Source organism: Struthio camelus, chromosome W (assembly GCF_040807025.1).
Source record: "Struthio camelus isolate bStrCam1 chromosome W, bStrCam1.hap1, whole genome shotgun sequence".
Lineage (NCBI taxonomy): Eukaryota > Metazoa > Chordata > Aves > Struthioniformes > Struthionidae > Struthio > Struthio camelus.
Genome location: NC_090981.1, coordinates 58,553,893 through 58,581,693, shown reverse-complemented (window position 1 = coordinate 58,581,693; position 27,801 = coordinate 58,553,893). Strand labels below are relative to the sequence as shown.

The following is a 27,801-nucleotide window of genomic DNA, read 5'->3' as shown; positions in this document are numbered from 1 at the left end:
CTGGGCTGCGTCAGGCTCCCCCTGTCCCTGTCACTCTCCGGGACCGAGGTCAGAGGCGATGGCGGGGATGCCAGTGCACGTCGGCATTGGGCATCCCTCTTCCACGGGGGTGCCGTGAGCGTGTTCAGCTCCACGGGAGCAGGGCTGCTCCCACGGCTCCCTCAGCCTGCCGGCCCCTGCTTTGCAAGCCGGTGCTGCAGAGAGGGCAGGCGTGCGTGCACGGCCTCGCACACCCTCCTCCGGGGCGCGCGTAGGCGGCCGAGGATGCCTGACCCGGGACGGGGGAAGGCTGCGATCGGTCTCGACCGGTGGGGTTTCTGCACTGCTGGCCGCCGGGGCTGCCGCGGACCCGCTCGCGAGCAGCACCGCGCTCCCGGCCCAGGTGCCGAGCATGCCGGGAGAGGGGGAATGCCTCGGAGACTCGTTCCGAAACAAGGCTGCCCTTTTATTCTTCTTTACGACTGCATTTTAATATCCACGAACACCGCTCCCTCCCCAGGCCCCTGCCAGCAGAGCCTCCATCGCCTGCGTTTGGCCTGACGAGAACGCCCGGCCAAGCCCTGGGCCCCAGCGCGGGAGAGAGGGTATTATTTTTTCCCCCCTCGTTTTTAATGTATGTTTTCTGTAGCTCTAATTAGACAAGCCGGGGCCCCGGCCAAGGCAAACACACCTGAGGGAGTCTTGCCTTACAGACCCCATCTGCCGCGCCAGAGGCTCTGCTCCCCGCACGGCCGCGGCGCGCGGCCCCTTTACGGGCGAGGGGGGCGCGGGGCTGTTTCGGGGGGAAGGATTGCTCCCGGGCCAAGCCGGCAGCCGTTGCGTGCGGAGATGGGGCCGAGCCGGCGGCGCGGCGGGCGGCTTCGGGGGCGCCCGGCACAGCCCCGTTCCCGCGTGGAGCTGAGGTACCGTACTGAGCACCCGGGCCGTGCGGGTGCTGCCAGGCTTGCGGGTGGGTGCTGGGTGAGGACGCCGTGGGGAGGTGGCATGGGTGGATCGAAGCTGGAAGAAGTATCCCAGCAAGGTTTCACCCTCCCAGGGCGACCGAGAGCTGATATGCTGCAGGTCACAGTCCACCTCCTGGCTTTTGGGTGCTCGGAGAGGTGACAGTCCCCAAGACCCTGTTTGCCGGGGTGGTGTCAGGGTCTATGTTGAGCTGCAGGGCCACCTACCCTTTGAAAACGGTCCAGGGACCGCTTGGGAAAACGAGCTGGAGGCATTAATGGGCCGTGTTGTGGCAGGCCACCACAATGGCTTGCATTGACAGCCAAAGCCAAGCTCGGCTGAACTTTGGGAGTTTGTGTAGTACTCTTATGCCTTGGTTTGTTTGCTTTCTTGTGTGGGCTTTTTAGCTTTGCTTTTTTCCGCAGTTGTTTCAGGAACCCCCGTTGCGGGCAGGCTGAGCAACGCTGGCTGGGCACCGGCACCAAGGGGCCCGGCCAGTCCCACGCGGTGCCAGGGCCGAGGGCAGCTCTGGGCGCTCTGCTTGCCCATGCCAGGGGTCCCATCAGCTCAGGCTGAGCTCGCCGACCGCCCTGGCCGACAGCAGAGGTGTGCAAAGGGAAAATAACCCGTTTATGGGGAGACTGGGGATTAAACCCTGGGGTCTGTGCTCCAGAGCGACCAGGGCAGCACGTGTGCACGTAGCCCTCAGGGTAAGGACTTGTCCTGCTGCCCCTGGTGCAGCCAGGCCTTCTGCACCAGCATCGGGTCCTTCTGCCAGTAGTAACTGCAGTGACAGCTTAAAACTATAAAAAGCAGGGCCCATCCTCACCAGGACCTGCTGGTTCCCTTGAGGGGATGAGCCGGGCTGGAGGTCAGGCAGATGCACAGGCTGGGTCGTGCCTCCGTTCTCCCTCCCAACAAGTGTGACAAGCTGGAGGATTTTCCCTGCATATGGGGTTTTCTGGGAGTTCCGGCTGCTGGTCATCGTGAAGGGTCCTCGGTGACTCTGGTCGAAGCAAGAGCTGTGCGGAGGGCAGGAGCATTTCACGAAGGATTTCAGAGCTTTCTTGGCCTCGAGTCAAAGCCGGCTGAAACAGGAACATTTCGAAATTCTTTTGGATGAGGAAAATTCCACAGGCAGCCCCCCCCTCCGGAGAAAGTTTGGGATGGTTGAAATGTTTGGAGTGAGAGGCTGCTTGGTTCTGTTTACTCTGAACTATAACATTAAAAAAAAAAGAGGAGACAATAGAAGCTTGTAAACAGAGAGCTGTCCCCAAGCGGGGGACGGGAGCCTCTCTCCAAGAACGTCGAAGGAGATGTGTCAGCACAGTCAGAACTTTGCCCTGGTTTTTCCCCCGCTTGGATACGCTCGCACTTAATTTTTCAGGAGAACTTTCTTTTTTTTCCAGCAGAAAATGATCCTGCCGGTGTTTTTCCAACCTTCTCAACTCACGCTGTGCAGACCCCCCTGTCTCCTGGCTGCATTTCGGAGCCCCTCGGTCCTCAACAGTGGCCACCTCCTCTCACGCCTTCTAGTGTAACCCCCTGTGACGTGGCTAGGCACGCCGCGACGCCTCCGGGAGCAGGAGGACATGTAAATGAAACCAGCTTGGCTGCAGAAAAGTCTCTTTCCCATGTTGGCACGCTGCCAAAGGAGAGCAGCTGAGGGGGGAAGATGGGGCCTACTGGTGCTCCTACTGCTTTCCCAGTGGAAATGGTGCCATTGGGCTGTCCTAGCGCCTCCGTGCTGGTGTGGTTCCAGCTTTTGCCGGTCTTTGCTTCTTGCAGCTTCTCTTTGTGTGGGACTGCTGGATGATTTAAATTCGATTGAGCTGGGAGGAGAGGAGGGCACGGGTGCCCACCGCAGCAAGGCGTTTCCTCAGCTTCCAGATCCACCAGGTGCCTCAGAGCCTGCTGCATCCCTGGCTCAGCCTGAGCTGCTTCCTATTAGCAAACCACCGTGTCAGGGCTGCCTCCCAGCTTGGAGAGGACTGGCTGTGTTGGTCCCGCAGCAATGCCCGGCTGTCCAGCCACACTGGGCCCCAGAACCAGGCAGCTCCTTGGGCACCTCACTGCACCGGGCATTGCCAGGGGTCTGCACCCATGGTCCTTCCCCTGTGCAGGGACACCGTTGGCCAGACAGAGATGCTACAGGCATGAAAGGATAATGGGCTATTCTTTGGCAGTGGATTTATTTTGCTGCTCAGGTGTCTGTTAATGACACCTGAAATTGCCCCCAGCCCAAGAAGGGTTTTTGTTCTGCAGAAGGAATGACAGCAAATTGCTAGCTGCAGGATTATTTGTGCCATTGAAATGAAACGTTACCAGCCCTTGAAAGAAAGCAGTAACGGCGAACTGTTTGTTTTGGACCTGCCACCCTGCAATGTTTTGGCTGACCTGAGTGCCTTCGTGCTTTGGTGATGGAGCAGAGCCCAATTGCTCCCAGACACCGGAGAGCTTTAGAGCCTGGAGCACGGCTCTGCTCCCCGTGTCCGGGGGAGGGATGGGGCTGTGCGGCCAGCTCGTGGCACTAGGCGGGAGGGGATGCTGTGGGGCCCCTCTCCTGCCTGCGGTTTCCTTTGCGCCCCTCTTGCCAAGGGGCAATGGGGAGCAAAGCCATGATATGCACACAGGACATCGGTACATGAGACCCGAAGTTGCCATAGGCCGTGGTGGGGTTGCCATGTCCTAGAAACCTACATCTCGATGTGCAGGAGCCCAGGGGCTTCCATGGGACGTCTTTTCGGGCTCGCTCGAGATGTCAGGTCACGCTGTTCCGGGGGGACACCAGGCTGAATGCTCCCGTGCCCTGCATCCCTCCAAAGCACCTCAGTGCCCAGTTCCCAGGCTGTGCCCCACCTCTCGGTGTGCTGGCTGCCCGCCCAGCCCCACTCCCGCTGCCACAGCTCTAGCATGGTGTGCCGTCCTCTCCAGCTCTCTGCTGCAGGGACGCTCTGAGATGCAGACAAACGGTGAAGCCAGCAGCAGGAGGTTGTCCCCCACTGTCCTTGCACTTCTGGGATTTTTGCTGGACAGGCCAGGATGTCTGTCCCCTCTTCTCTCCTTTCCCTGCCACGCTCGGGCAAAGGGTTGAGCCTCCCGGCTACTGGCCTGCGGCGAGTAAGTGACACCGGCTTGGGGTTCAGTCCCCAAGGCAGCTCCAGGCTCACCCCAAGTTCATCAGGAGCAGACTGGCTTCCCAGGACTGAGGAGCTGGGGCTCGGAAGGGGCACTCACATATATGCACATATGTATATGTATATGCCCTGCACATATAGAGACGTACGTGCTGTTTGTATGCCAGCTGCAGCGCCAGCTTCTGCCCCGCTGGCACGTGCTCCTGAGGCTGATTTCGACAAGGTGCCCTTTGCCTCCAGGTCCTGTCGCAGCCCCGTTCTGGGTGGTGCGCGCTGCAGATGGGACGGGGTCCTGGCTCCCTGTAGCCTTTGGTGTCCCATTTCCCCTCGCTCCGCTCTTGGAGGGCACGCTGGGAGAGCTGTGCAAAGCCACGGCTGGACAGGGACTGTCTGCACAAAACCCTTCACCACCCAAAAGGAAAGCGGCTTTGGCAAAACCTAGACCATGCACCGGAGAAGTTTGTTTCTGGGGGGCTCCTAAGGGAAGGACAAGGAGGGGGAGAAATGCCCCAGCCCCGCTTGGTAGACGTGCTGGTGGCCGTGGGCCCCCGTCCTGCCGTGGGCTGTGGCTCCGGCCCCTGCTCTGCTTGGGAGCAGGGCTGGCTTTGCTCATTTCCAGCGAGGGGCTGAGCCCGCAGGCGTGCCGCCTCTTTTGTTCAGGAGCAGAAAAATGTCCAAAATCTCAAACATTCTGGGGACAGGAAAACAGCTTCCCGCCCTGCTCTAATCACAGGGTCGCGAAGGTCTGTGTAAGGAAAGGCCCAGTGGGTCCCACCCATGCCTGCCGGTCCGGCGCGAGGCTCTGCCTGGCCACGTGCCCAGCTGTCCCTGGCAGGGGACAGAGGGGGACAGCGGCTCAGCCCGTCCCCCCTCGCCGCGCGCACCCGCAAGCCGTGCCGGGAGCCCCGCGCCGCTCCGTCCCTCGCCCTTCGGACGGGAACGCCGGCCGGGGCTGCCTTTAGGGCCGCTGAGATTATTTTTAGGAATTTCTCCAGCGTGCGGCTTCGGGCGAGGGTGGCAGGCCGGCTGGTGGGGGCAGGGAGAGAAGGGCTTTTTCTTTCCCCCCTCCGACTAAAAACGCTGCCAGCTGGCAGGGGCTCAAGGCTGGGCTGCTAACAGAGCAGTTGCTGTTTGGCCCCGGCCGCTGCCTCAGGTTACAGCCGGGAGCAAGAGCCTTCTCCTTCCGCGTACTGGGGCAGGGGAGGGTGGGGGCGAGGGGCCGGGCGGAAGCAGAGGCGTTTCGGTGGGTGTTTTCCAGCTGCAGCTGGGCTGAGAGCGGCGCCGTTCCGCAGCGCAGGGCCGCGGGGGCCCGGCGCGGGGCGGCCGCCCGTCACCGCGGAGCCCGGGCGGCGGAGGAGAGAGGTGCGCGGCGGACGCCGGGCTGCGGGCCGGGCGCGGCGCGGGGGGCGGCGCGGCGCGGCCCCGGTGCGCGGCGCTGGTGGGCGCTGCTGGCCTCGGGCGGGCTCTGCCGCGCACTTTGGGGCTGGTTGCAGCGCCGGGGCTGCCCCGGTGCCCGGCATGGACGGCGGCGGTGGTGGCTCCAAGGCGGCTCTGCTCTGGGACCAGGCGGCACCGTGCACCGGGGGGCACACGTGTGTGAGCTGCAGCGGGGGGCTGTGCGGGGGGCGCGTGTGCGGTTGTGTGTGGGAGACCGGCACCAGGTGTTGGGGCTGTGCTGGTGCTGGGGGGTGTGTGTGTATGTGATCATCACCAGGTGCTGGGGCTGTGCTGGTGCTGCGGGTGTGTGTATGTGTGATCATCCCCGGGTGCTGGGGCTGTGCTGGTGCTGGGGGTGTGTGTGTGTGTGATCATCACCAGGTGCTGGGGCTGTGCTGGTGCTGGGGTGTGTGTGTGTGATCATCCCCGGGTGCTGGGGCTGTGCTGGTGCTGGGGGTGTGTGTGTGTGTGATCATCACCAGGTGCTGGGGCTGTGCTGGTGCTGGGGTGTGTGTATGTGTGATCATCACCAGGTGCTGGGGCTGTGCTGGTGCTGGGGGGTGTGTGTGTGTGATCATCACCAGGTGCTGGGGCTGTGCTGGTGCTGGGGGTGTGTGTGTGTGTGATCATCACCAGGTGCTGGGGCTGTGCTGGTGCTGGGGGGTGTGTGTGTGTGATCATCACCAGGTGCTGGGGCTGTGCTGGTGCTGGGGGGAGTATGTGTGTGATCATCACCGGGTGCTGGGGCTGTGCTGGTGCTGGGGGGGGGGGGGTGATCATCACCAGGTGCTGGGGCTGTGCTGGTGCTGGGGTGTGTGTGTGTGATCATCCCCGGGTGCTGGGGCTGTGCTGGTGCTGGGGGTGTGTGTGTGTGTGTGATCATCACCAGGTGCTGGGGCTGTGCTGGTGCTGGGGTGTGTGTATGTGTGATCATCACCAGGTGCTGGGGCTGTGCTGGTGCTGGGGGGTGTGTGTGTGTGATCATCACCAGGTGCTGGGGCTGTGCTGGTGCTGGGGGTGTGTGTGTGTGTGATCATCACCAGGTGCTGGGGCTGTGCTGGTGCTGGGGGGTGTGTGTGTGTGATCATCACCAGGTGCTGGGGCTGTGCTGGTGCTGGGGGGAGTATGTGTGTGATCATCACCGGGTGCTGGGGCTGTGCTGGTGCTGGGGGGGGGGGGGTGATCATCACCAGGTGCTGGGGCTGTGCTGGTGCTGGGGTGTGTGTGTGTGATCATCCCCGGGTGCTGGGGCTGTGCTGGTGCTGGGGGTGTGTGTGTGTGTGATCATCACCAGGTGCTGGGGCTGTGCTGGTGCTGGGGTGTGTGTATGTGTGATCATCACCAGGTGCTGGGGCTGTGCTGGTGCTGGGGGGTGTGTGTGTGTGATCATCACCAGGTGCTGGGGCTGTGCTGGTGCTGGGGGTGTGTGTGTGTGTGATCATCACCAGGTGCTGGGGCTGTGCTGGTGCTGGGGGGTGTGTGTGTGTGATCATCACCAGGTGCTGGGGCTGTGCTGGTGCTGGGGGGAGTATGTGTGTGATCATCACCGGGTGCTGGGGCTGTGCTGGTGCTGGGGGGGGGGGGGGTGATCATCACCAGGTGCTGGGGCTGTGCTGGTGCTGGGGGGAGTATGTGTGTGATCATCACCGGGTGCTGGGGCTGTGCTGGTGCTGGGGGGGGGGGGTGATCATCACCAGGTGCTGGGGCTGTGCTGGTGCTGGGGTGTGTGTGTGTGATCATCACCAGGTGCTGGGGCAGGTGCTGGGTGCAGGTGTATATGTGTCTGATCAGTAGTGGGTGCTGGGGCTGTGCTGGGTTGCAGGTGTGCAAGTGTGCAGGTGTGTGTGATCATCACCGGGTGCGGGGGCAGTGCTGGTGCAGGGATGTGTGTGTGGGTGTGTGCAATCAGCTCCAGGTGCTGGGGCAGTGCTGAGTTGCAGGTGTTTGTGTACGTGTGTGTGCAGGTGTATGTGTGTGTATGAGCAGCTCGAGGAGCTGGGGCTGTGCTCTGTGCAGGCAGGGGTGTGTGTGTGTGATCACCACTGTGTACCGGCTTCAGGCAGAGGGGATGGGTAGGCAGTCGGAGGTTTCTACCTGCTCCCTGGTGGGAACAGGGTCTGGGGGGCTTTATGGGTTTAATTTGGGGTCTGATCTGAGTGGGGTCTTGGGGCCCCCCTGGGTTTGGCAGTGTCTGGCAGCGACTCCCTGGCTCCCAAAAGCTATGCCCTACGACAGTGCCAGGAGGAGAAAGAGGGGCTGTGGGAGAAGGAGGCACCAAAGAAATAAGGGGAGAAGCACAGGACATGCTTTTGGAGGAAAAGGCAGCTGCATTACTGAGCAAAGGCCAAAGTTTTCTCAGCTTGGAGGTCCGGGAGCCTCCTGGCAGGTCGAGCCCTGTGGGGCTGCACCATCTCTCCCCCTGTAGCAGCCCCCCGCAGTCAGAGGGTTCATTGCGCTGTTCACATTGGCATTTATCAGACATGGTTTCTGGCTTGTCCGTGTCTCCTGGGCTTCTCAAATGGAGGTTTCGCTGGAGCCGAGGGCTGCTGCCATCCCAGTGCAGAGAGTGCATACCCCTGGTCTGGGGCTTCTCCCATGCCCATCTGAAGTGCAAGTTGTCCCTGTGCTGCTGAGCCCCAGCTGTACCCAGCTGAGTCTCATCTGTGGATACCGGCAGTGGGTCGGATGTTTCATCCTTGCACCCGGGCAGACCCCAGTAGGGGGTAAATCCAAAATCCAGCACAGCCCATCCAAATCCTAGGGCTTGGCCGGTTTCTTGCGCCCGGTGCCGAGCCCAGCCGAGCTCCCCAGAGGCCACGTGAGCCCTCAGCCCCATGGAGTCGATGCTCCAGACCCTGACAAAGGAGGCGCGAAGGAAAGTGGTCCTCCTCGGGGTCCCCACGGGATCAGAGGGGCTGGGGAAGGCGAGCAGGGTCACGCCGTGGCACGCGGAGGGGGTGGCCCCCGCCAGCAGCCGGGGACGTGTCCCCTGCCGGCGCCTATTGTTTGCCTTGTTCGCCAGCGCTGGCACGGCGCGCCGGGGTCGGGTGTCTCTGAGCAAGCTGCGGTGCAAAGGGGGACAACGTCACGCTCGCCGCGGGAGGCACTGCATTGTCTCCTTCTCCCCCCTGCCCCCCCGCTCTCCACCCCGCCTTGTCCCCAGACTTAGCCAAAAACAAAGGATGAATACAAATGAATGCCCTGGGAAATGAGGGTGTCGCGCCCAGGATGGGTGCGCCGAGGCAGCCCCAGGGACGGCCGGGGGTGCGCGCTGTGATGCCGGCTGGCGTTTGCTCTAGGTGGCTGGTTATCCCTGGGAAAAGCCAATGTGAAGCTCCCAGATTTGAAGCACAGCGGGCAGGATGCAGCCCTTCGCAACTCGAAAAAGCAACGCAAAGAGGCGGCGGGCCGACGCAACAGCACTTTACGCTGCTGAAACGTCTTGGAGGTGCCCTGTCCTTGCAGGGTGGGGAGGGCAGGGGCCCCGCGGCGGCGTGCCGGGGTGCTGGCCCGGCGTGGTCGAGGACCTCCTGTTTGCAGTGGACTTTCCAAGCAGGACAGTGGAAGCTTCCCCCTGACCCAAAGGTGCATGTTAGCATAGCTCCTCGCCGGGGCAGCGAGTCTGTGCCGCCTCCAAGTCTAGCCACGGTGCTGGGTGCGAAAACCTCCAGCCCTTTGCTTGTGCCTGGAGAGATGGTGCTGGGGCAAGGACGCGGGTCAGCGATGCCGGATCTCAGCCCTGCCGCGCTGGGGCCGGCGCATCCCTCGTCCAGGGAGGCAGATGCTGCAGGGTTTTTGGGCACAGTAGTGGCGTTGAGGATCTGCTCGAGCCATATTGCAGCAGATCACTTTGGCCAGCGCCGAAAACCCTTGGAGATGCTGAACGCAACACGGCCCATCCCGGTTTCCTGAGCTGCTTCGGCGCGGTGCGTCTGCAGGGAAGCCACAAGGAAAGGGGGCTTATCAGGGGGCTCCTCTCCCACCCTCCCAAACCCCAAAGGAAGCAGAAGAGGGAAGTTTTTGCTGCTTCCAAATGCCACCGCCCTTGGCTGCGGGATGGGTTTCCCATAGCCAGCACCCTGGCAGGAGAGAGCTGGGTTTGGGGATCTGCGCCAGGGCTGATCCACAAGCTCAAGAGAGCACGAGTCCCACATGATGGCATGTCCTGGGTATTTGGAGATGTCTCACATGAGATGTTGCCCAGTGCGGAGTGGCTTTTTGCAGGTGGGTGACTCCAGCAGGGCGCAGCGTGTTATGGGCAGAGCTGCCAAGTGCTCTTGGGTTTTTTGTATTTTGGTGGGTTTTGTCTTTTTTTTTTCTCCCCCTCATGTCTCCATTTCAAGGACGCTGCCCCAGACCACCCTGGGGAGGAGCTGTCAGGGGAGAGATTAGGAGGCGCCCTGGGTTTCTGCACTTGGGTGGGAGCATCCTGTTTCTCCCACCGCCGCCGTCACCCTGTCCTCAGCCCCCCGACGCGTCGGCGTCTCTGTGTGTGTGTGTGTGTGTGTGTCCTCTCCCCCCCCCCCACCATCCCCGGCTGTGCGTGCAGCTCTTTCGCTTTGAAGAGCGACTTCGAATGATGCAAAGCAGAAAAAAGCCACTGTCTTTCAAGGCGCCGAGTGCAATGGAAAGTTGGCCTCCCCCAGGAATCTGCGCCGTGCCTGTGCCAGGCCGCCGCGGGGCACGGCACGGAGCGGCCGGGTCGGGGGGACGGAGGCGGGCGGACCGTCACGCGCCGCCTGCGTGTCGGTGCCGGTGCGCGCGGCACCTGTGACAGCCCTGTGATTTGAGCCGGGGTGGGGGGACGGGGGACGTTTCCGCTCCCATCGGTCGGGTTTGGATCGTGCCGCCGTTTCTGCAGGAGCGGGCAGGCTCGCGGCGGCGTTTCTACCCCAGCTCCCCGCAGTCAGGCTCCTAGAAAAAAAAGGTCAGATGGGCTAAAAAGTTACGAGAGAGATCTGCACGCCGCCGTCTGCCTGGGCTGGGGGCCCTGCGGCCCCCCTCGCCAGCCTCTGCCCTTGCAAAGGGGTTGGCCGGGAGTGGGAAAATCACGTGGCTCCAGGAGCTGGTGCTGCAAGGAGACATGCAAAAGGCCAGGAGGCTGCGGAGGAAAGTGGCGGCAGGAGTTGCCTCTCCCTCCGGCAGCGCGCCTCTGGCTCTGCCGCGCTCCCCGCGGCGCTGCGAAGTGCCCCGCGCCAGATGGGTGTTGCACAAACTGCTCCCGGCCAGAGCCGTCTCCTGGCTGCCAGCGCAGCTCGGAGCGAACGCAGGGCGACCCAGGCGGCTTCCTGCTCTCCGGCGAGCAGAGTTGGGAAAATAAGACAGGGAGGGCCCTTCTGGGGCCAGCCCAGCCCTGTCCCCTGGCACTGGCATTTAGAAACCTCCACTAAATTTCCCAGCGTGGTTTATTTCTAGCCAATTCATCCTCGTCTCTCCTTGAGCCAACGCGATCCCACGGCTTTTGGAGCAGCTGCAGCTCCCATCCTGCTCCTCGGGGGCCCGGAGCAGCCGTCCTCTGCCCTGCGCTGGCTCCGGGGGGCACCAGCTCGCCGCGGCTGCTCTCCAGAGATGTCCCTGGCCGCCTGGGTCCGGGCGGCCCGGAGATGAGGTGCGTGGAGGTAACGTCAGCCGATGCTCAGCGGGCCCCGGCGTGCGCAGGGCAGAGCCACAGCCGGGCTGGGGTGGGATGGAGGACGAGGACCTTGCGTTTTTCGACTCCCGCTCGCAGGCAAGCACGGTCACTCCAGCTGGGCATGACAAGATCTTCCCACGCTGAGGCAAGTCTGATATTGCGGCTGTTCATCCCAGGACGAAGCTGTGACCCGGGGCGGGGGGCTCACGCAGCCCGGAGCGGGCGGCAGACGCCTCTCGGACCATCATTAGCGCGAGCGGAGGAAGAAAGCGCCTGATTGTTTCCTCTGCCGCGGCTCGGCTCCAGGGCTGCCGGGCCGGGGACTCCCTGTGCCCGGGATGCGTCACCGCTGGTGCGAGGATAGAGGGACGCTTTCTGCAGCCGGCTGGCTGCGTGCACGCCCCGGCCTCTGCGTGCCCGTCCGGGCTGGGGGCGCGTGGCACAGCAGAGCTCAGAAGGAAGCCAGCCCGGCGGTTGCACGCGCCTGTGCATTTCCATGTTTCTGCCTCGGTGGCGGAGGTCGGCTGCAAAAAGCACGGGGAGCCTTTCTGGCTGGCCGGTTTTGAACCGCTGCCTGACCCGGCATATCTGGCCTCCTTCCACGCCACGGCAGTGACGGAGAGCAAAGTCCCCGGGTCTTCCCCAGCCCGCGGCTCTTTCCCAGTGGGATGGGGCTGCGGCTGGGCACTGGGGCCGGCTCTTCTGGGCGCTTTTGCTTGTGGTCTTGGGGGCAGGCAAGGAAGGGGTTGCCCTGTTGCTCGTCTCTGCAGTGACGTTGCTGGGCCACGGCTAGCTTTCGGCAGTGCTTCAGGCAGGTGGTTTTTGGAGCCAGCTGGCATGTCTGCGTGGGCTTGATGCAGTCTCCCCCGGCACTGCCCAAAATATCCTACCTGAGGCTGGGAAGATCAAGATGTGCTGGGGTAAGGACGGAGAGTGCTTGGGGGTCCCTGGACGGGGGATGCTCGAGGGCGCTGGCGGCTGTGAGGATGCAGGATGATCCTTGGCTGGTCGGTGAATGATGGGGGGGTCTCTGTGGGGGATCAGGGGTTGGGGTATGGCTGGAGGCTGCAAATTGTGCTTTGTTCCCAGCTCTTCCCACGTGCACACAGGGAAAGATGCCTTTGAGTGTCTCCACTGCAGGGTAGATTTTCCAGGCTGGCCTCAAACTGGGTAACTACCCAGCGACCTAGCAAATTCATGTCACCAGTGGTGCAGAGTCATGGCCAGCTGCACTTGGGCTCGGCGCGGCCGCGGCATTGCGAGCACCACTGTCGCGGGCACCGGGAAGCCGCTCTGCAGCAGCGGGGTTAACAGAGCCGGGGTTTCGGAGCCGCGAGGGCCGGCGCTGAGCCACCGCGGCACGTCCCAGGGCCTGCGGTTTGTGCCGTTGGGTCGTTGCTCTGCTCCCAGATCAGCTGGTGTTTTTGCTTCGGTCGCCTAGTCCTGCAAGGTGATTAAAGAGAGCGAGCGAATAGGCGAGCGTCCGTCCTCCGCGTGCCCCGTGGTATCCCCAAAGCACAGCGACCGTGCTAGCTTGGCCAAGCCACCGCTGTGCGTTCACCCTCCGCAGCCCTGGCGCAGCCCGCGCTGGGGAAAAAAAAAAAAAAACAGGACGATCAGGAGAATAAATCATTTTATTTTAAAGTTATTTTGCCCTGTCCACGCTAACACAGTCTCCCTTTTCCCTAATCTCCCACAGCACCATGCCCTTAGCTCTGACCCACATGGTGTTTGAAGTTATTTTTGGTTGCTGCTTTTAAGTGTATTTTAAGTCTTTTATTCCATCCCCAAAATATTTTACTTCAAGGCGTAATATTCCCAGTTAATATCAGTTACCATCATAGTTTTGGCAGCGCTCTTTCAACTGATGTTCTTGGGAATGTTTCTACATGTGGTTTAGTAGGAAAAGCTTATGACAGTCTAATGAAATTATTTATGTTTGGGGCTTGTGTTTGAGGCAGCCTGGTATATTCGGGAGGACTGCGAGCAGCTCTTGCAGGCAGAGATCGCAGGGAAACCTGCGGCCGTCCCGTGCGCGTGGCTCGTCCGCAGATGCGGGCACAGGAGAGCGGCCGGCGGCTGCTCTGTGGCACGTTTCCAGGGCCGGGATATTCCCCTCCGAGGTGACTCAGCGGGACGTGGATTTAATGCCCGCAGAGCTGAGAGCTGCACCTGACCCAGCGCTCGGGGCTGGCAGGGAACTGGCCGGGTCCCGTAGCCCCTGTCCTGCCGTAGCCATGGGCAGAGCCCAGCGAAGCGGGCATGGATGGACAGGGCTGCCTGTTCCTGAGCGGGGGGCACTGGGGGGTTTCCAGGCAAAAAGGATTCAGCTGTCGCTGCCCCTCTCGGGGCCAGGCCAGGCTGGCTGGGACGGACGGGGCGACGGTGGCTGGGACGGACAGAGCGATGCTGCCTGGCATGGACGAGGTGATGCTGGCTGGGGCAGACGGAGCGATGCCGCCTGGACGGGATGTGGCAATGCTGGGTGGGACAGATGGAGCGAATCTGGCTTTGATGGACAGGGCGATGCTGGCTAGGCTGTGGTGGGGTGACCTGGGTCTGTGGCTGGGGCCGACCTGGTGATGGTTGGGAGCCCATCCCTGCCTCAGCATCCCAGGCGCTTCTTGCCCAGCACCCACTGGTGGTCTCTGAGTGGGAGGAAGGGATTTCAGGGTAGCTCCCTTTGGGCCCGGAGGTAACAAACGACCCGGAAGGGCCTGGGAAACATGGCGAACGATCCCACCTCCATCCGCTCCGTCTGCCCCCACCACCAGCGGTTTGGTAGCACGGCGGGACTGGAGCGGAGGTGATGGCAGCGTTCACCCCTCAAGCCATGGAGGCTCCTCCTCAGCCCACCCGGGCCACCCGCTGTGACAGTGGCACAGACCTTCCCCGCCGGCTCAACACCACAGGTCCCCGCGGCACGGTCACCGCGCGGGATGGGGGGCGGACGAGAGGGGGGTGAGGGGTGCATTGCCCCCCAGGGATGCTCAGCGCAGGGCAGGCCATGGCGTGGGGCGGCCCCGTGACGGGCACCGGAGCTCGGCGGCTGCACGTCCCGCCTCTCGGCCAGCCCCGGGCGCTGGCGGGAGAGCAGCCGTGCAGGCGGGAGCCAAGGGCGTCTGTGCAGAGCTGCAGCGTGGCCATGGCTCTGCCCTGCGCGGCTCCTCCCCAGCCGCAGCTGTTTTGCCCTTGGTGCGTGGCACGCAGCGGCCTGCGTCCCGCTGTCCTCGGGGGTGGCTGGACTGGGGGACACGTTGTCTGGAGCTGCCCCAACATCCCCCTCCGCCTGCCCCCTATTGCATCGCCTCCCCCGGGCACGGGGCCAGCCGAGCATCCTTGACCTGCTGGCCCGGACTGGTGGGTGCTGGGGGCAGGAGCGTGGCTTGGCGGCGTGCCCCAGCCACGGCGTTTATTTGCATTTGCCGGTCCCTGGCATGAGCGGATTAGCGGCGACCTGGGGTCCTGCGAGACGGCGTCTCCTGGGAACGCCGTTGCTGGAGCGCGGGAGGAACGGCCGGGGGTGACGCGCTGTCTTTTCTGCCTCCTCTAGATGCGCAGTCCCACCCGAGGCCTGGGCAGGGTGATGGTGTTTCTCGCGGCAGCCCTTGCGTCAGCCTCCCTCGCCGTCCCCGAGGGCTGGGGAGAGGAAGGTGAGCAGCCCCCGTGACGCAGCAAGGCACAACCTTTTTTTTCCCGAAACGCAGCCCCATGGCCTTGAGCATCCTCTGGCCGTCCTGCCCCTGCAGCCACCCGCTGCCCCAGCCCCAGCGGGGACCAGTCCTTCCCGGGTCCACGTGGCGGAGCCGGGATAACCAGCCCGGAGTGGGGTGGGACGGGGGGCTGACGCCCGTGTGTGTGTGTGTGTCCCCCTCCAGGTGTGCAGTACGGCCAGGTGGGGACAGACGTGACCCTGTCGTGCGCCGGCGCCCATGCGGGGTAGGTGTTTTCCGTTCGTGCCGGCATCCGATGAGCCGGTGGGTGGTTATAGGGGGGCTGCAAAACGATGGGACCGGGGGCAGCCCAGCCGCGCCGCGTCCCTCTGCTCCGACACGCCACCCCGTCCCCCTCTTCGGCCGGGCTCGGCGGGCGCGCGCGCGGGGCTGCCCCGCCGTCCCCTTTGCCTAACGCCGCCTGCCCGGTCTTCTCCTCGACAGCTCGGCCGTGGAATGGAGACGGGACGGGGCCGCGGCGCTGCCGGCGGGCTCCGCCGTGCGGCACGGGGCCCTGGTGCTGCCGCGCGCCGGCCTCGCCGCCGCGGGGACCTACAGCTGCCACGGCGAGGACGGTGGCCTCCTGCACGCCGTGTCCCTGCGGCTGGGGCGTGAGTAGCATCTCTGCAGGCTGGGATAGGGGGCTGCGCAGCCTCGGCGGCCCCCCGTCGGCTCCCTGCGCCGCCGCAGGGCGGGCGAGCGGTGGCAGCCCGTCCTCGGACTGGGGTTTCGCCCTGGCCAGACCCCTGGCAGGGGGTTGTCACGAGGGGACTTGTGCAGTGACGCAGGTCGGTACGGGGCAGGGAATTCCTTCACTTACCGTCGCTCCCCCCTCCGCTCCCCGGACCCCAGACCTGCCGGGGGTCCCCTTTGTGTCCTGCAGAGCGTCCGACTATGAGAATTTCTCCTGCTCCTGGACATCCAGCCTCGAGACCTTCCTCCCCACCAGATACATCACCACCTATAGGTGAGGGCAGGGCTGCAGGGGCTGGATGGGGGTGAGCCCTGCGGGCCTGGCCAAACGTAACGCCGAATCCTGCTGGCAGCCTGACCTGCAGCCTGGGTTTGCATCGGGCCCCGCGGAGTTGTTCCCGAGCACCGAGCACCGTGCTGCGCCCTGGAGCAGGCTGCGTTTCAGGGTTTGCATTGAGCATGTGCTTTTTTTTTTAAAGGGAGGCCTGCAAGCAGCGTTGAGGGGCTGGCGCAGGCAGGCTCGCTCTCTGGAGGTGGCTTTGCTAGCACCTGAAGGGGTATAAAAAAGCAGCAGAGTCATCTGCAAGCTGTCAGAAATGCTTCGGCATGCTTCAGGATGAAAGGAGTTTGGGAAACATCCCTGCTTCTAATTATCACAGCGGGCCAAATCGCAGGGTTGCTTTGAAGTCAGCCGGAGCTCGTAAAACGTGCCGAGTGGCGCTTTGAAAAGCGATGCAAAACGCAAGCCTGATCGGGGCCGCACACGCTCTGGAGCCGGGCAGCCCTTCTTCCCGGAGAGCCTGGCTTTCCCTGCTGCCGTCGCGGCGCTAGCTCCTCGGGGTGGGCCCGCGCCGCGAGCCCCCCACCCGCAGGAATGCAGCACCCCCCACCGTGGGCACGGCCAGGAGCACGGCCGCTTAGTCCGGGGAGACGGAGCCGCTTGGAGCTGGCAGTGGAAACCAGCGGGGTTTTTGGACTGGAGCGGAGGGAGAGAACAAAGCCAGCTGCCGGGGAGTGGAAAATAACATGAGGCCTCCCTGCATCCCGCCCGGGCGGCTTTTGTTAGCATCCCTATGCGTTTCTGCTGCGGCGTGATAAAGAGCAGCAGGCGAGCCCTGGCTGGCGAGGGGAAACTGAGGCACGCAGCGGGCCAGGGGCTGGCCGAGCTGCCTGGGCACGCGTCCCCGCCGGGGCAGGGCTCAGGAACTGCCTCCCCGTCCCGCCGGCTCCCGGGGCGCCCAGCTCCCGAGCCCGTCCGCGGCAGGAAGCCGACGTCCGGGCGCTGCGTGGGAAAGCGGGGCTGTGCGGCAGCGGAGCCAGGCGCCGGCCGTGACCTTTTCCGGCAGCCGGGAGAGGCCTGGCAGGTTGGAAGCGGGGAAGCGCGTGTGTTCGCCGTGCCCTGCGTGGCCCCGGCTCGCCGCCAAGCGGCTGACCCTCCCTGGGGAGCGTCCCCTGGGTGTCCTCCGGCTCCTGGGGCCCGAGTGTCCCAGCAAAACCCTGGCCCTGAGACTAGCGGGAAGCAGAGCAGCCCCACAGGGCCAGGCTGGTGCGGTCCCTGTCCCTCCTCTGGGTCACGGTGGGGTTGGTTTCATGCTGTTCCCCGTCCCCCTTTCCTCACTATCTGCTTTTCCATCTCGCTCCCCGGGCAGGAAGAAATCGCTGACGGGAGAAGAGAAGCGGAGGTAGGACTGACCCCACCCCTGGCCCTGTGCTCGGGGCATGGCCCCCATCCCAAAAGCTCTGCCGGTGTCCTCAGTGGGGTCACCAAGGCCCGAGGATGGGGACCCCCATGGGGGAGCAGGGTCCCCAAGCCAGGGGGACCTGGGGGGGAAGGATTTCCCCCAGGGAGGGACCTTCCCAGAAGACACTGTGGGGCTCAATAGGTTTCCCTTTGGTCATGCTCAGAGGGAAGTGCTGGAGTTTGGGGGGGTGAGAGGATCTTCTGCCCTTGCCCTGGAGTCACCTCGAGCTCTCTCATGGGCAAGGTACCTGCCCAGACCCTGCCTGAGCTCTGACAGAGAGGGCTGCCTCCTACACCGTGCTCTTGGCACGGGGGCTTGCCTGCATGGCACTTCCTGGGCGGCGCAGGGAAACGATGCGCGACCGTGGGGCAGGCACGGCGGAGGAGCCACCACCTTGTCACCCCGTCAGCAGGAACAAGATTGGGCATGTGGGGCCGTGCCTGCAGGATCCAGCCCGGGCCGACACCTGCACCGTTCACAAGTCCGAGTTCTGGAGCTCCTATCGGATGAACGTCACCGAGGTGAACCCGCTGGGGTCCAGCTTCCGCCTCCTTGACATCACCATGCAGGCGATCAGTCAGTGCGCCCCCATCATCCCTCCATCCCCCCCATCCCTCTATCCCTCCATCACATCTCTCCCTGCCTGTTGGGCAGCCAGTCCAGGGCGCCAGCACCCTTCTGCATGGGAGAGCGGAGGAGGCGATCGGCCACAGTGTGACGGAGCCTCTGCGTCTTCTCCCACACAGTTAAGCCAGACCCTCCGGAAGGCCTGGTGGTGGAGCCCGTCCCCCGGGCACCGCGGCGGCTCCAGGTGAGCTGGAGGTACCCCACATCCTGGCCCAAGGAGCCCCACTTCCAGCTCAAGTTTCGGCTCCAGTACCGGCCTGTCATCCACCGCTCCTGGTCCGTGGTAAGCAGCGGGGACGCGAACACAGAGCCAGCTCAGGAGCAGGGTGGCTCTTTGGCACTGGGAGAGCAGTGTGGGGTCTGGGCCTGGCTGGGGACACTCAACGAGTGTGAGTCGGGCTGGGGAGGTCGCCCAAGCCCTGGGGGTGGCATCTCTGTGTGCCCGATGGCTCCCCTCTGTGCCACGCAGGTGGAGACGGTGAACCTCTCCGAGGTGATCACAGACGCCTTCGCAGGGCTGGAGCACGTGGTGCAAGTCAGTGCGAAGGATTTCCTGGATGCGGGGAACTGGAGCGAGTGGAGCATGGAGGCACGGGCGACGCCTGTCAGAGGTGTGGGATGGGGGCAGGCTGCAGCCCCCAGCATCTCTACGGGGCTGCACCATTCTTCTCCACAGCCCCTCAGCACCCCGGACTGCCCCTCTCCAGCCCCTTCTTTCCAACATCCCTCCTGCCTCGAATATCACCCAGGGCCATGCTCAGGGCAAGCCCTGGCTCCTGAAGTCCCGTGAATTCAGGACCCAGCTCTGAGTGCCAAAAGAAAAAAAAAAAGAGGATAGTTTTTCACCCTTAAAGTTGACCAAGGAAAGCTGCATGTGCCATCCAAATACTTTCCCCATGGCAAGAGGTGCAGCTGCAAAGGGACAAAGCAGCCCCAGTTCCCAGCCCTGCTGTGGGGCATTGTCCCTGCAGCCCCGTGGCAGGCTGCAGCTGTGCTGCTGGGATTTGGGGATTGCTTCCCACAGCCCTTGGCATCTTGGAGGCACCTTCAGGCTCCCAGGATCCCCAAGGCACAGCAAGACCCCAGGGGCACCCTTTTGTGTGGGTCCCTGCAGTGCTGCCAGTGTCCTGGGTGCCTGATGCCCACCCCCTGTGCCGTTCCAGACCCTGCCACCGTGGCGAGTGAAGAAACCACTACAGATGCCAGCCTGGAGAGCCTGGCTGAGGAGCCCTCGCGGGCTCCCAATCCTGAGCCCATTAGTGAGTAGAGCTGGGAGGTTGCAGACAGGAGTGGGAACAGCCAGTGGGCTGCCGGCTGCCTGGGCACGTCCATGGTTGAGAGCTGGAGAGGAAAAGTCCTGTCTCCTGAGACCCCGTGCCTGCATGTTTCCGCTTTGCTGGGCAAGCTGTAGGGGTGCCAGTGTGCCCAGGAGCCTGCAATAGGGTCCTAGAGTCCCCTGGGGTCTGCGGGAGGCTTGACTGGGGAGGTTGCTGGATGGAGCTTGCAAGTCCTTGCCTTTCCTTTCCCTGGGGCATCAAGGGCCATGGAGCATGATGGAGATCCTGGGGTCCAGCAGCTGTCCGGGGTGGGTGCAGCCCCCAAAGGAGGGCAGGGTCCACCCCAGCACTAGCCTGCCCAGCTACTCATGGCTGTGGGGTCACTGCAGGGTGTGGGGCTGTGGCATCTCTTGGCTGTGACGATCTCTGTGCCCACCTGTCCTAGATCGGAGCGACCCCCTGGAGAAGATGGCCATCCTGGTCTCCCTTGGGATCTTTGCCTTCTTCATCCTGGCTGCCGTTCTGGTCATCACCATCCTCGTCTGGTAAGCTGTGTTTTGGAGGGCTGTGAGGCACTAGCGTGCTGTGGCTGGGTGTGAAGTGGTGCCAGGCCTAGCTCTGCTGCTACCCTGTAGCTGCCCTGTAGCTCTCTGCTTTCCCAGCTCTATGCTCTCCAGTCAGCTCTGCTGCCATCCCTGTCCCACTGTGGCCCCCAGTCACCCCAGCAAAGGTCCCCCATCCTTCCCCAACCCTGTGCCATGAGTCCCACCCCCAAAGAGACTTGAGGCCAGCCTGATGTGGTGGTTCATTCTGTTCTAGTCCCCTTGGAAGGGCTAGTCCTCCGCACACCCATGCCTGGTGCACATTGCCAGCATTGCCCATTCTTCCAGGTGTGCTGGGCTTTCCGCTGGCCAGGACACACTGGTGAGCAGCCCACTGCTGCAGAGGGGGACAGGTTCTTGACTGGGAGGATCAGGATTGGCTCTGCTACCAGAGTGGGAATGAGGCAGGGTTAGAGCTGCCCCGGAGGGGGATCGGGGAGAAGATGACGTGTGGGGGTGCTTGGCTGTATATTTCAGCTTGTGTGGGGTCTTCCTAAGGAGCTCACATCCATGAGACCTTATTCTGTATCCCCCAAAGATGCTGCCACTATTAATGTGCCCCCCCCAAACCCTCCTGCCTACCTGGGATCTCTTTTGCTCCGTGATCAGCACAGAGAACCCTTAATCTGCCTTTTTCGACCTGAGTCCTGCCCTTGGGCACTGCTCTGCGGGGTCCTGTCCTGCTCTGATGAGTCCTCTGTCATCCCACTACTGCTGTGGCCCTCCCTGCCAGCACTGTGGCTGTGTGGCCAGCCCTGCCCCTATCTAATGGCAGGACTCTCATGCTGCCTGGAGCTCACCTGCTGGGCCTGGCTGGATGGGGTGTGCAGTAGGATCACTGGGGACCGGGGCAGCACTGGTCTCCTTGTGCCCACGGAGGGCTGCTTGAGCTCTTCAACCACTCTGCTCTGTCCCCAGGCTCCGGGTGAGGAAACACGGCAAGGACGAGACCAAACCCCACAACTTCTTGGTTGCTGCCACCCACTTGAAGGCTCTGCCGAGTGAGTGCCGAGGGGGGCCGTGTCAGGGGCCACGATGGGCAGGACAGCGGGGATCCATGCCATGTGCCCTGGCTCAGGGCAGGTCTGCCACCCAAGAAGGGGGGAGGTGGGGCTTTGACCACTGTAACCCCTCACCTTCTCTCCCTTTCCACAGAGGCCCAGATCTTGTAGTGAGCCCTGGATGTTCCCCTGTCTGAGCACTCACTCACCCGCCTATGGGACTTGACACCACTGTTGGCCCCAGAAGGGCTCCCCACCGCACGGAGCAGGGCCTGGCTTTGGACATTGCCTGAGTGCCGGCACCGTTGGGGCACACGATGGACCCTAAGGGGAGAGGCTGTGCTTTGAGGAGCTTAGGGCTGCCCGTGCCCGCCAGGAACTGGCTGGAGACATCTCGGACTCAGTGCGACGGGCCAGTTCCCACCACCGGGCACTGCTATACAACATGGGGGTGGGGCACCGAGCCAGCCCCACTTCGCTGCTTAGTGCCACATGGAAGAGGACAGTGGGCGCAGGGTGCCAGGGGTGTTGGTCTGTGGGCATCGGTGACCGTGCGGTGCTGAGCTCTGCCGGCCTCCCTGGCCCATCGCACCCCCACCAGCCATCAGCAGGCAGAAGCGCCCCCCCATCCCTCTGCCCCTCGCCCCCATGCTGTGGCAGGACGGAGCAGTGATCCCAATAAAGGGGGCAGTGTTGGCGCTGCCTGGGCCAGACCTCTCTGCACTTCATACAGGGCCAGGGGAGATATACAAGGTGCCAGGCAGAAAGAGAGTTGCCAGCTTGGGGACCCTTGGTCCTTGCAAGGGCGTGCATACATGGCTGGTCCCCAAACAGGACACCTTCACTCCAACCTCTCCCCAGAGAGCTGGTGGGCTGAGCGAGACCCTTGCCTGGTCCTGCCCTTGCTGAATGTCAGAAGAGGAAGATCCTTGTGCGCAAGCCTTGCCCTGTGTCCCAGCAAGCCTAGAGGAGTCCTTAGGGGAAGGACACCCCAAAAAGACAGGGCTCTGTCCATCCCCAGCCTCTCTGCCTCTCAGGAGAGCTATCAGGACAGGCCACAGGGCAGCTGTAGCCTCCTGCCTGGGACATCTCACTTGCCCCTGTCCTCGCCAGCCCTGCTGTGGGGACAGGAACCTCTGCACAGCCCCCAACGCTCCGTGTGTGCTGGCTGGGCCCGCTCCTCTCCGCTCGACCCGGCCCCTGTAATCGTTTCCATGTGTTGACATCTCCCAGCCCCGATGCTCAGCGCCAGCGGCTCTGTGGCCCAATGAGATCCAGATGGGGCTGGATGGAAATTCAGGCAGCGGTGGTGCTGGCTGGCGTTGGGAGCATAGGGAGCAGAGCCAGGGCAGGGTGGGCCCAGGGGCTCTGCCTTGCGGCCGGCGCGGCAGGGGAGATATGTGTCACTTCAGGCTGGGCCGCAGGGCTTCCCTTGAACCCGGGGTGCAGTGAGAGCGTGGCGGAGGGGTGTATATTTCCGAAGGCTCCTTATGAAGGCTGGATTGGGGAGGACCCCTCTAAATGTCTGAGCACGTTCAGGCTGCACCTTGTAGTACTGTGGGGCTTTGCGCAGGGGGCCATGGGCAAGGCAGGGCCAGCAGGGTGTGGGGCATCTCCTCATGGCCCTTCCGCAGGGGCAAAGCAGGAGCTTTTGGGTGTCCCAGCCAGCCATGGGGCAGCTGGGGGCAATGGATCCATCCCACTGTGGTGCCCTTGCATGGTGAGGCAGGGCTGGGGGCTGGGAGGTGGCTTCAGTCTAGTCTTACTCTGGGTCTTGGTGTTCAGGATCAAGCCTGGGCAATACCATGGTGGTGAGGGCAGGGGCAGCCCTGTGCCTTTTGCAATGGGTTGTGGCCCTAGGCCTCTTTCCATGTCCACCTTGCATTAACCAGCACTTCAACCCTTGCCTCTGCCCTCGCTGGGCGCCCCTTTGCACCCAGCCCTGGATTTTGGAGCGTTGGGGCTGCCGACGCAGGTCCTGATTTTTGCAGTGCCCCTGCCCCTCACTAGCCCTGGTGAGCACATTGGCCCTGGGTGGAGAAGACACAGAGTCAGCCCTCTATCCTTGATGTGGTGCTGGAACGGCACCAAACCAGGATGGGAGCAGGGCTCACCGCAGTCCAAGTAAAGCAGGTCACTGAGCTAGAGAGGACCCTATGTGTGCCTACACACACAGGTATACACAGGGACCAGCTCCTGCCTGGGTTTCTGGGCCCAACAGCCACTCCTTCTCTTCCAGGCCCACCCTAGACCTTGCCAGCTCCAGCTGTGTCATGCTGCTATTGCCTCCTGCTGGGCTCTGGTCCCCAGCTTGGCTGTGCACAGCAGGAATTGCAGCCTCTTGGCACCCTGGCAGGTCCCCATGACCTCTGGGCTTGGCTGAGGCTTGCACTGGGGAGGAGGGGGCTGTGTGCATGCCTGAAGCTGCCCAGACAAGCGCCCTGCTCATCCAGCTGCACAGCTGGACCAGCACCAGCTGCAGGGCCAGCCAGCGTGGGGCAAGCACAGAGCCAAGCGTACAGCATCCCTCCCCAGCTTCCATTACCTGTCTCTGATGTGCTAGGGTCACCCTTGTTTCCCTGGTCCCAGTATGCCACGGGTAGCCCTTACTGCTTAGAAATCAACTCTTATTACCACCAGATCCCACCTTCCCTGCTACTGTGGAGGGTCTCAGGACTCTGGTTGTCCATGGGATGCTGTTGAATGCCTGCCATATCTGTCCCATATCTGTGGCTTTGGTGTTTGCAAGCAGAGCTCAGTGTTTTCCAGGCACATAGCGCTGGCTTAGAGGCTAACGCCTGCTCATGACGCAGGAGTGCGATTGGCCAGCAAATGGGAAAGAGCATGAGCCAGAAGCTCTGGCGCCCATCTCCTGCCCCGCTTATAAACTCCTTCAGAAAATCCAGATTTGCTCCAAATAAAAGGGAATTGCTGCTGGCCAGGGTGGTACAGAGACCACCGGAGCCTAGCACATACAAGACAAAGCGTGTCAGCTCCACACAGGTAAGTGCAGGTGGGTAGACGGGAAAGACTGCCAAGGCTGGACGGCAGCATGGTGATGTCCAGACTGAGCACTGCAGGAAGCTCTGCCCCTCTCCCTGTGCGTAGTTACCCCCAGGGCTAGGACCCCCAGTGCATAGATCCCTCCTGAAATGGGGGGAGCTGACGATCTGCAAAAATGGTACCTCTGTGGAAATGCAGTGGGGCAGGTTGTGTGCTGGGTCTCTGCTTGGCTCTGGGTGAGGAGCAGTCTCAGAGCCTCTGCAGTCTCTGAAATAAAGGCTGATGGGCAGAAGGGACCCAGAGCTCTACTGTCCCTCTGTGCCAAGCCCTATGTCTCCTTCCTTAGGTGCCCCAGGGTAGCTGCCCCAGGCCTGCTGGGACACCAAGTTTTGATGAGCAGGATGTGATCACCAAAGCTTGCAGGCAGGAAATGCACATCTGGTTTTCATCACTGCATCCCACTGCCCTCCACCCTGGGCTTCATCCCCTTTTCCCTTCTCATGAAAGCCTTAAAGGCATGACCAAGCATCCATTTGGCAGTGGGAGAGACCAACAGCAGGTGAGAGAGCTCTGCATTCAGCTGCAAAGTCCTACCTGCCGTGCTCTGAGGGACGGTGGCTTCTTGGTAGGATGCCCCACAACTCAGCCAGGCTTGCAGGCAACTCAGGCTGGTGCTGAGAGGTGTGTTCATTCCCCCATCAGCAGCCTGAAGATGTGATGCTCAGGCAACTTGAGACCCCAAGGAAACAGGGAGCTCAGCGCTTGGGGGTATCAGGATGTTTAATGTTGGGTGCTGCACACTCTGGGAACCCAGCTGCCCAAGGGAATGTGTGACCTGACACTGGACATGAGTGAACATGGCTCTCCTCTGGACCAGTGAAGATGCAAGGGGAGGGCTGAGTGCATAGAAATCTAGGACAAGGGAGTGGGCTCCAGATGCCGAAATCCACAAACTGCAGAGGAGGAAAAGAGGAAGAGACCATGAAAACAGTCCCAACACTGGCACCTCCCCATCCCACTGCTGGGCCAGGGCACTTCCCTCAGGGCTCAAGCCTTTTGGTGGCTCACACTTGCAGTCGCTGAGCTAGTGGGAGGCTTCCTGCTCCAGGCTGGAGCACTGCCTGGATGCACTCTGCCCAGAGTAGGCAGAGATGCTTCCAGACTCGCCTTGCTGCATGATCCCACCCTCCACAGGGCAACACTATGCCAAGATCTCTGGGGAGAAGGTAAGATCCAAGCCTCGGGGTACTGAGGCCATGCCAAGTCAAGACAGCCTGTGGGATGCACCCACAAGGAGTGGGAACAGGTCCCACCTCCCAGCAGGGAACAGGGAACAGCCCAGGCACAGCAGGAGGAAAGTATGGGAGAGTAGGGCCCAGGTCTCATTGGGTGCCAAAAGTTTAAAGCAAGAAATGCAACGTGCCAGGGAATGTCCCCAGCACCGAGGCCCTGAATGGCCCACGTCGGTGCTACATGTTTCCATCCAGCACAGGGCAGACCCATCCAGATCATCTCTTAGGCAGGGGGCTGGAATGGATCAGCTGCCCAGCCACATCCAGGACCCATTTGGGAAAGCAAGAGTCAGTCTGGGCCAAAACCACTGCATCACATCACTGGTATGGACAGTTGTGCAGTGATGCTTGGACTGCTTGAATGTGACAGACTGCCAAATGTCTGTGCTGCCCTGAATCCCAAGCCCCTCCTCTCCACACCTTGCTGCCAGGTCAGCCTGCGTTTTGCAGGGAAGAGGCTAGGTTGCCTACGCAGGACAGCAAAGCAAGATAATCTTAACTTACCTCTCATGACCGCTCCTGCTTCCCTCTCCTCCACATCCTGAGCCAGGGAAAGAAGTAAAAGCAACCCCAGTAGATCCTGGAAAATATAGGGGCATGAAACCCAAATATAGGTCATTGGGAAAGGGAGAAAGGAAGGGATACGTACACAGTCAGGGAGTAGCAAGGAGGGAACTATGCATGGATCGGAGGAAGGAGCCAAGGATGATTGAACATACAGATGCATGGATGAATTGATAATGAACAGACAGTTTGGTTGCCCTAACACCCTCCTAAGCATCAAATATGCTCGTTGTTGCAGAGGCTGATTTGTGAAGCCCAACTGTGTAACAGTGGCAAGGGGAGGCCCATGTGTAGAACAAGGCTGGTGTTTGGGAGCAAGTCCCAGATTTAAGCTACACACGCACTCATGGAAATGACACAACAGTTAACATGAGGAGACAGAGCCCGAATCATAGCCAGGGCAAGTCCTCTGTGTCCGGGGAGAGAGCGCGGCATCTCCAGAGGGGTTGCATCCCCTTCAGGAGCTGAATCGGGCTAGGAAATGCTGAGAGATCATCCTTGAAATGCCACAGCTGCTATGGCAGAGGGAAGATGGAAATCTTCACCATCTGACTGTGAGTTTTGTCACTGGAGAGAGAAAAGACGCCTGGAGAGACAGTCCCCCTCTGTCCAAGGGAGAGGAGGGCTGTTTTGGGCTGTGCTTCTGTCTCGCCCTAGAAATCTGTAACAAAAAGAGACAGTGGCTGTAGCTTCCTGTGGTGTTGTTGGGGCAGTCCCCCAGGCTGTTAGGGATCTCAGGGCAGACTCAGACCCTGTTCCCCAGGCTTTGTGGCCATTTCCAGAAGAAGCATAGCTTCCTGGACCAAGCAGCTTTCACATCAGTGTCAGGGCACTGGGGGTGTGAGTGCAGCAGGAATCCTATCTCAGGGATACGGCAAATCCCAACAAAAATTCCTTAAAACGCAGTGCTGAGCATTCACTCTGCTTATAGATTTTATCTCACCTGCAAGTGGGACACTCCTGCCTGGGCTCTTGCTAGCGAGTCAAAGCCTCTGGGCCCTGGCAGACCCCTGAAATCACCCATACTCACTTTTCCTCGTCCGCCTCTCTTTCTAGCTGCCATGGGCCTGAAAACTCCTTCCCCATCTTTCTCTCTCTTTCCTGAAAAACAGGGAGGGTCCAAATCACCCTGCCCATGCCAGGATACCCAGAGTCTCCCCTGGCACAAGGACTCTGCCAGCTGGGGAGTCTGAAAGCTGGTCCCCCCCAAGTTGTCCTGCAGACAGAGCTGGGGCCAGAGAACTTGATCAAAGAAGCAAGAGGGAGATTGGGTTGTATGGAGGGCAAACCCCAAGGATTTGAACCCACTCACCTCTTGGCGAGGTGACTTCACCCTGCAGGCATCCAGCGGTTTTCCCATCAATGTCTGCAAGAAAGAAGGGCTTTGTCTCCCTCAGCACACTTCACAGAATGCAGCCAGAGAGCAGACCATGAGAGGAGACCTGGATGTGGGTCAGGGAGACAGTGCTTCTTGCCCACCGGCACAACAAGAGGCATCACCTGCCAGGCCAGCTGTGCTGGCACCCAAACAGATGTGGAGGGGGGAGGGGGACAAGGAGAGAGGACAAATCTGAAACATCTCTTCTTGGTGCCCCCATTGTAGCCCCCTCTCCCTTCTGCACTTTTTAAAAGATTGATTCTTTCTTTCTTTGCTGGGGCTGGCCCCCTCCCTGCCTCCAGGGTACTTTTTGTCTTTCAAGGCCTGGAAGAGCCCAACACACAAACACAGAGCTGCCAGGAGGCTAGAGCCAGCAGCTTAGCTGTACCCAAGCGTTGTTGCTCATGATGCTCCCAGGAAACGGCTGTTCTTTCCTCGAACCAGCAGCAGCACTTTGGATGAGCTCACAGAGCACAGTACTTTCCTGCCAGCTTTTTTTACACTGAAAACAGGCCTGTTGTCCAACCAAGACTTCAGTGTTTCATGTACCTGCCATGAACTGTGGTGGCACAGGGGGAGACATGCAGCCAAATCTCTTGCACAACAGTACCCACTACATATCCCCCGCATGCACACTCTGCTGCTGTGCAGCACCTAGATCCCCACCCTTAGCCCCCACAGTGCTCCCCCAAGCTTGACCCAGATCTCCTAGATGCTGCCATGACACTTGCTTGGAGATGACCTCTCTCTTTTCTCTTTGG

At 61.8% G+C, this 27,801-nt stretch overlaps 1 protein-coding gene across 17 annotated transcripts in view; it reads left to right on the top strand.

Annotated features, from left to right (window-relative positions):
• Positions 1-27,801, top strand: part of LOC138064154 (interleukin-11 receptor subunit alpha-like) — a 43,440-nt gene that overhangs the window by 12,916 nt on the left and 2,723 nt on the right. For 3 of the 17 annotated variants that reach the window (XM_068925480.1, XM_068925475.1, XM_068925479.1), the window contains 12 exons: positions 14,702-14,801; positions 15,027-15,087; positions 15,306-15,472; positions 15,714-15,828; positions 17,204-17,236; positions 17,709-17,872; positions 18,043-18,206; positions 18,393-18,534; positions 19,087-19,182; positions 19,646-19,745; positions 20,721-20,803; positions 20,958-27,796. In XM_068925480.1, the coding sequence (XP_068781581.1) occupies positions 14,702-14,801; positions 15,027-15,087; positions 15,306-15,472; positions 15,714-15,828; positions 17,204-17,236; positions 17,709-17,872; positions 18,043-18,206; positions 18,393-18,534; positions 19,087-19,182; positions 19,646-19,745; positions 20,721-20,803; positions 20,958-20,974 (1,242 nt within the window). In that variant the 3' untranslated portion in view covers positions 20,975-27,796. Of the gene's footprint in view, positions 1-5,301; positions 5,442-13,427; positions 14,061-14,701; positions 14,802-15,026; positions 15,088-15,305; positions 15,473-15,713; positions 15,829-17,203; positions 17,237-17,705; positions 17,873-18,042; positions 18,207-18,392; positions 18,535-19,086; positions 19,183-19,645; positions 19,746-20,720; positions 20,804-20,957; positions 27,797-27,801 lie in introns of those variants that run through there. The other 14 variants (XM_068925465.1, XM_068925469.1, XM_068925468.1 and 11 more) reach the window with 10 other exon arrangements.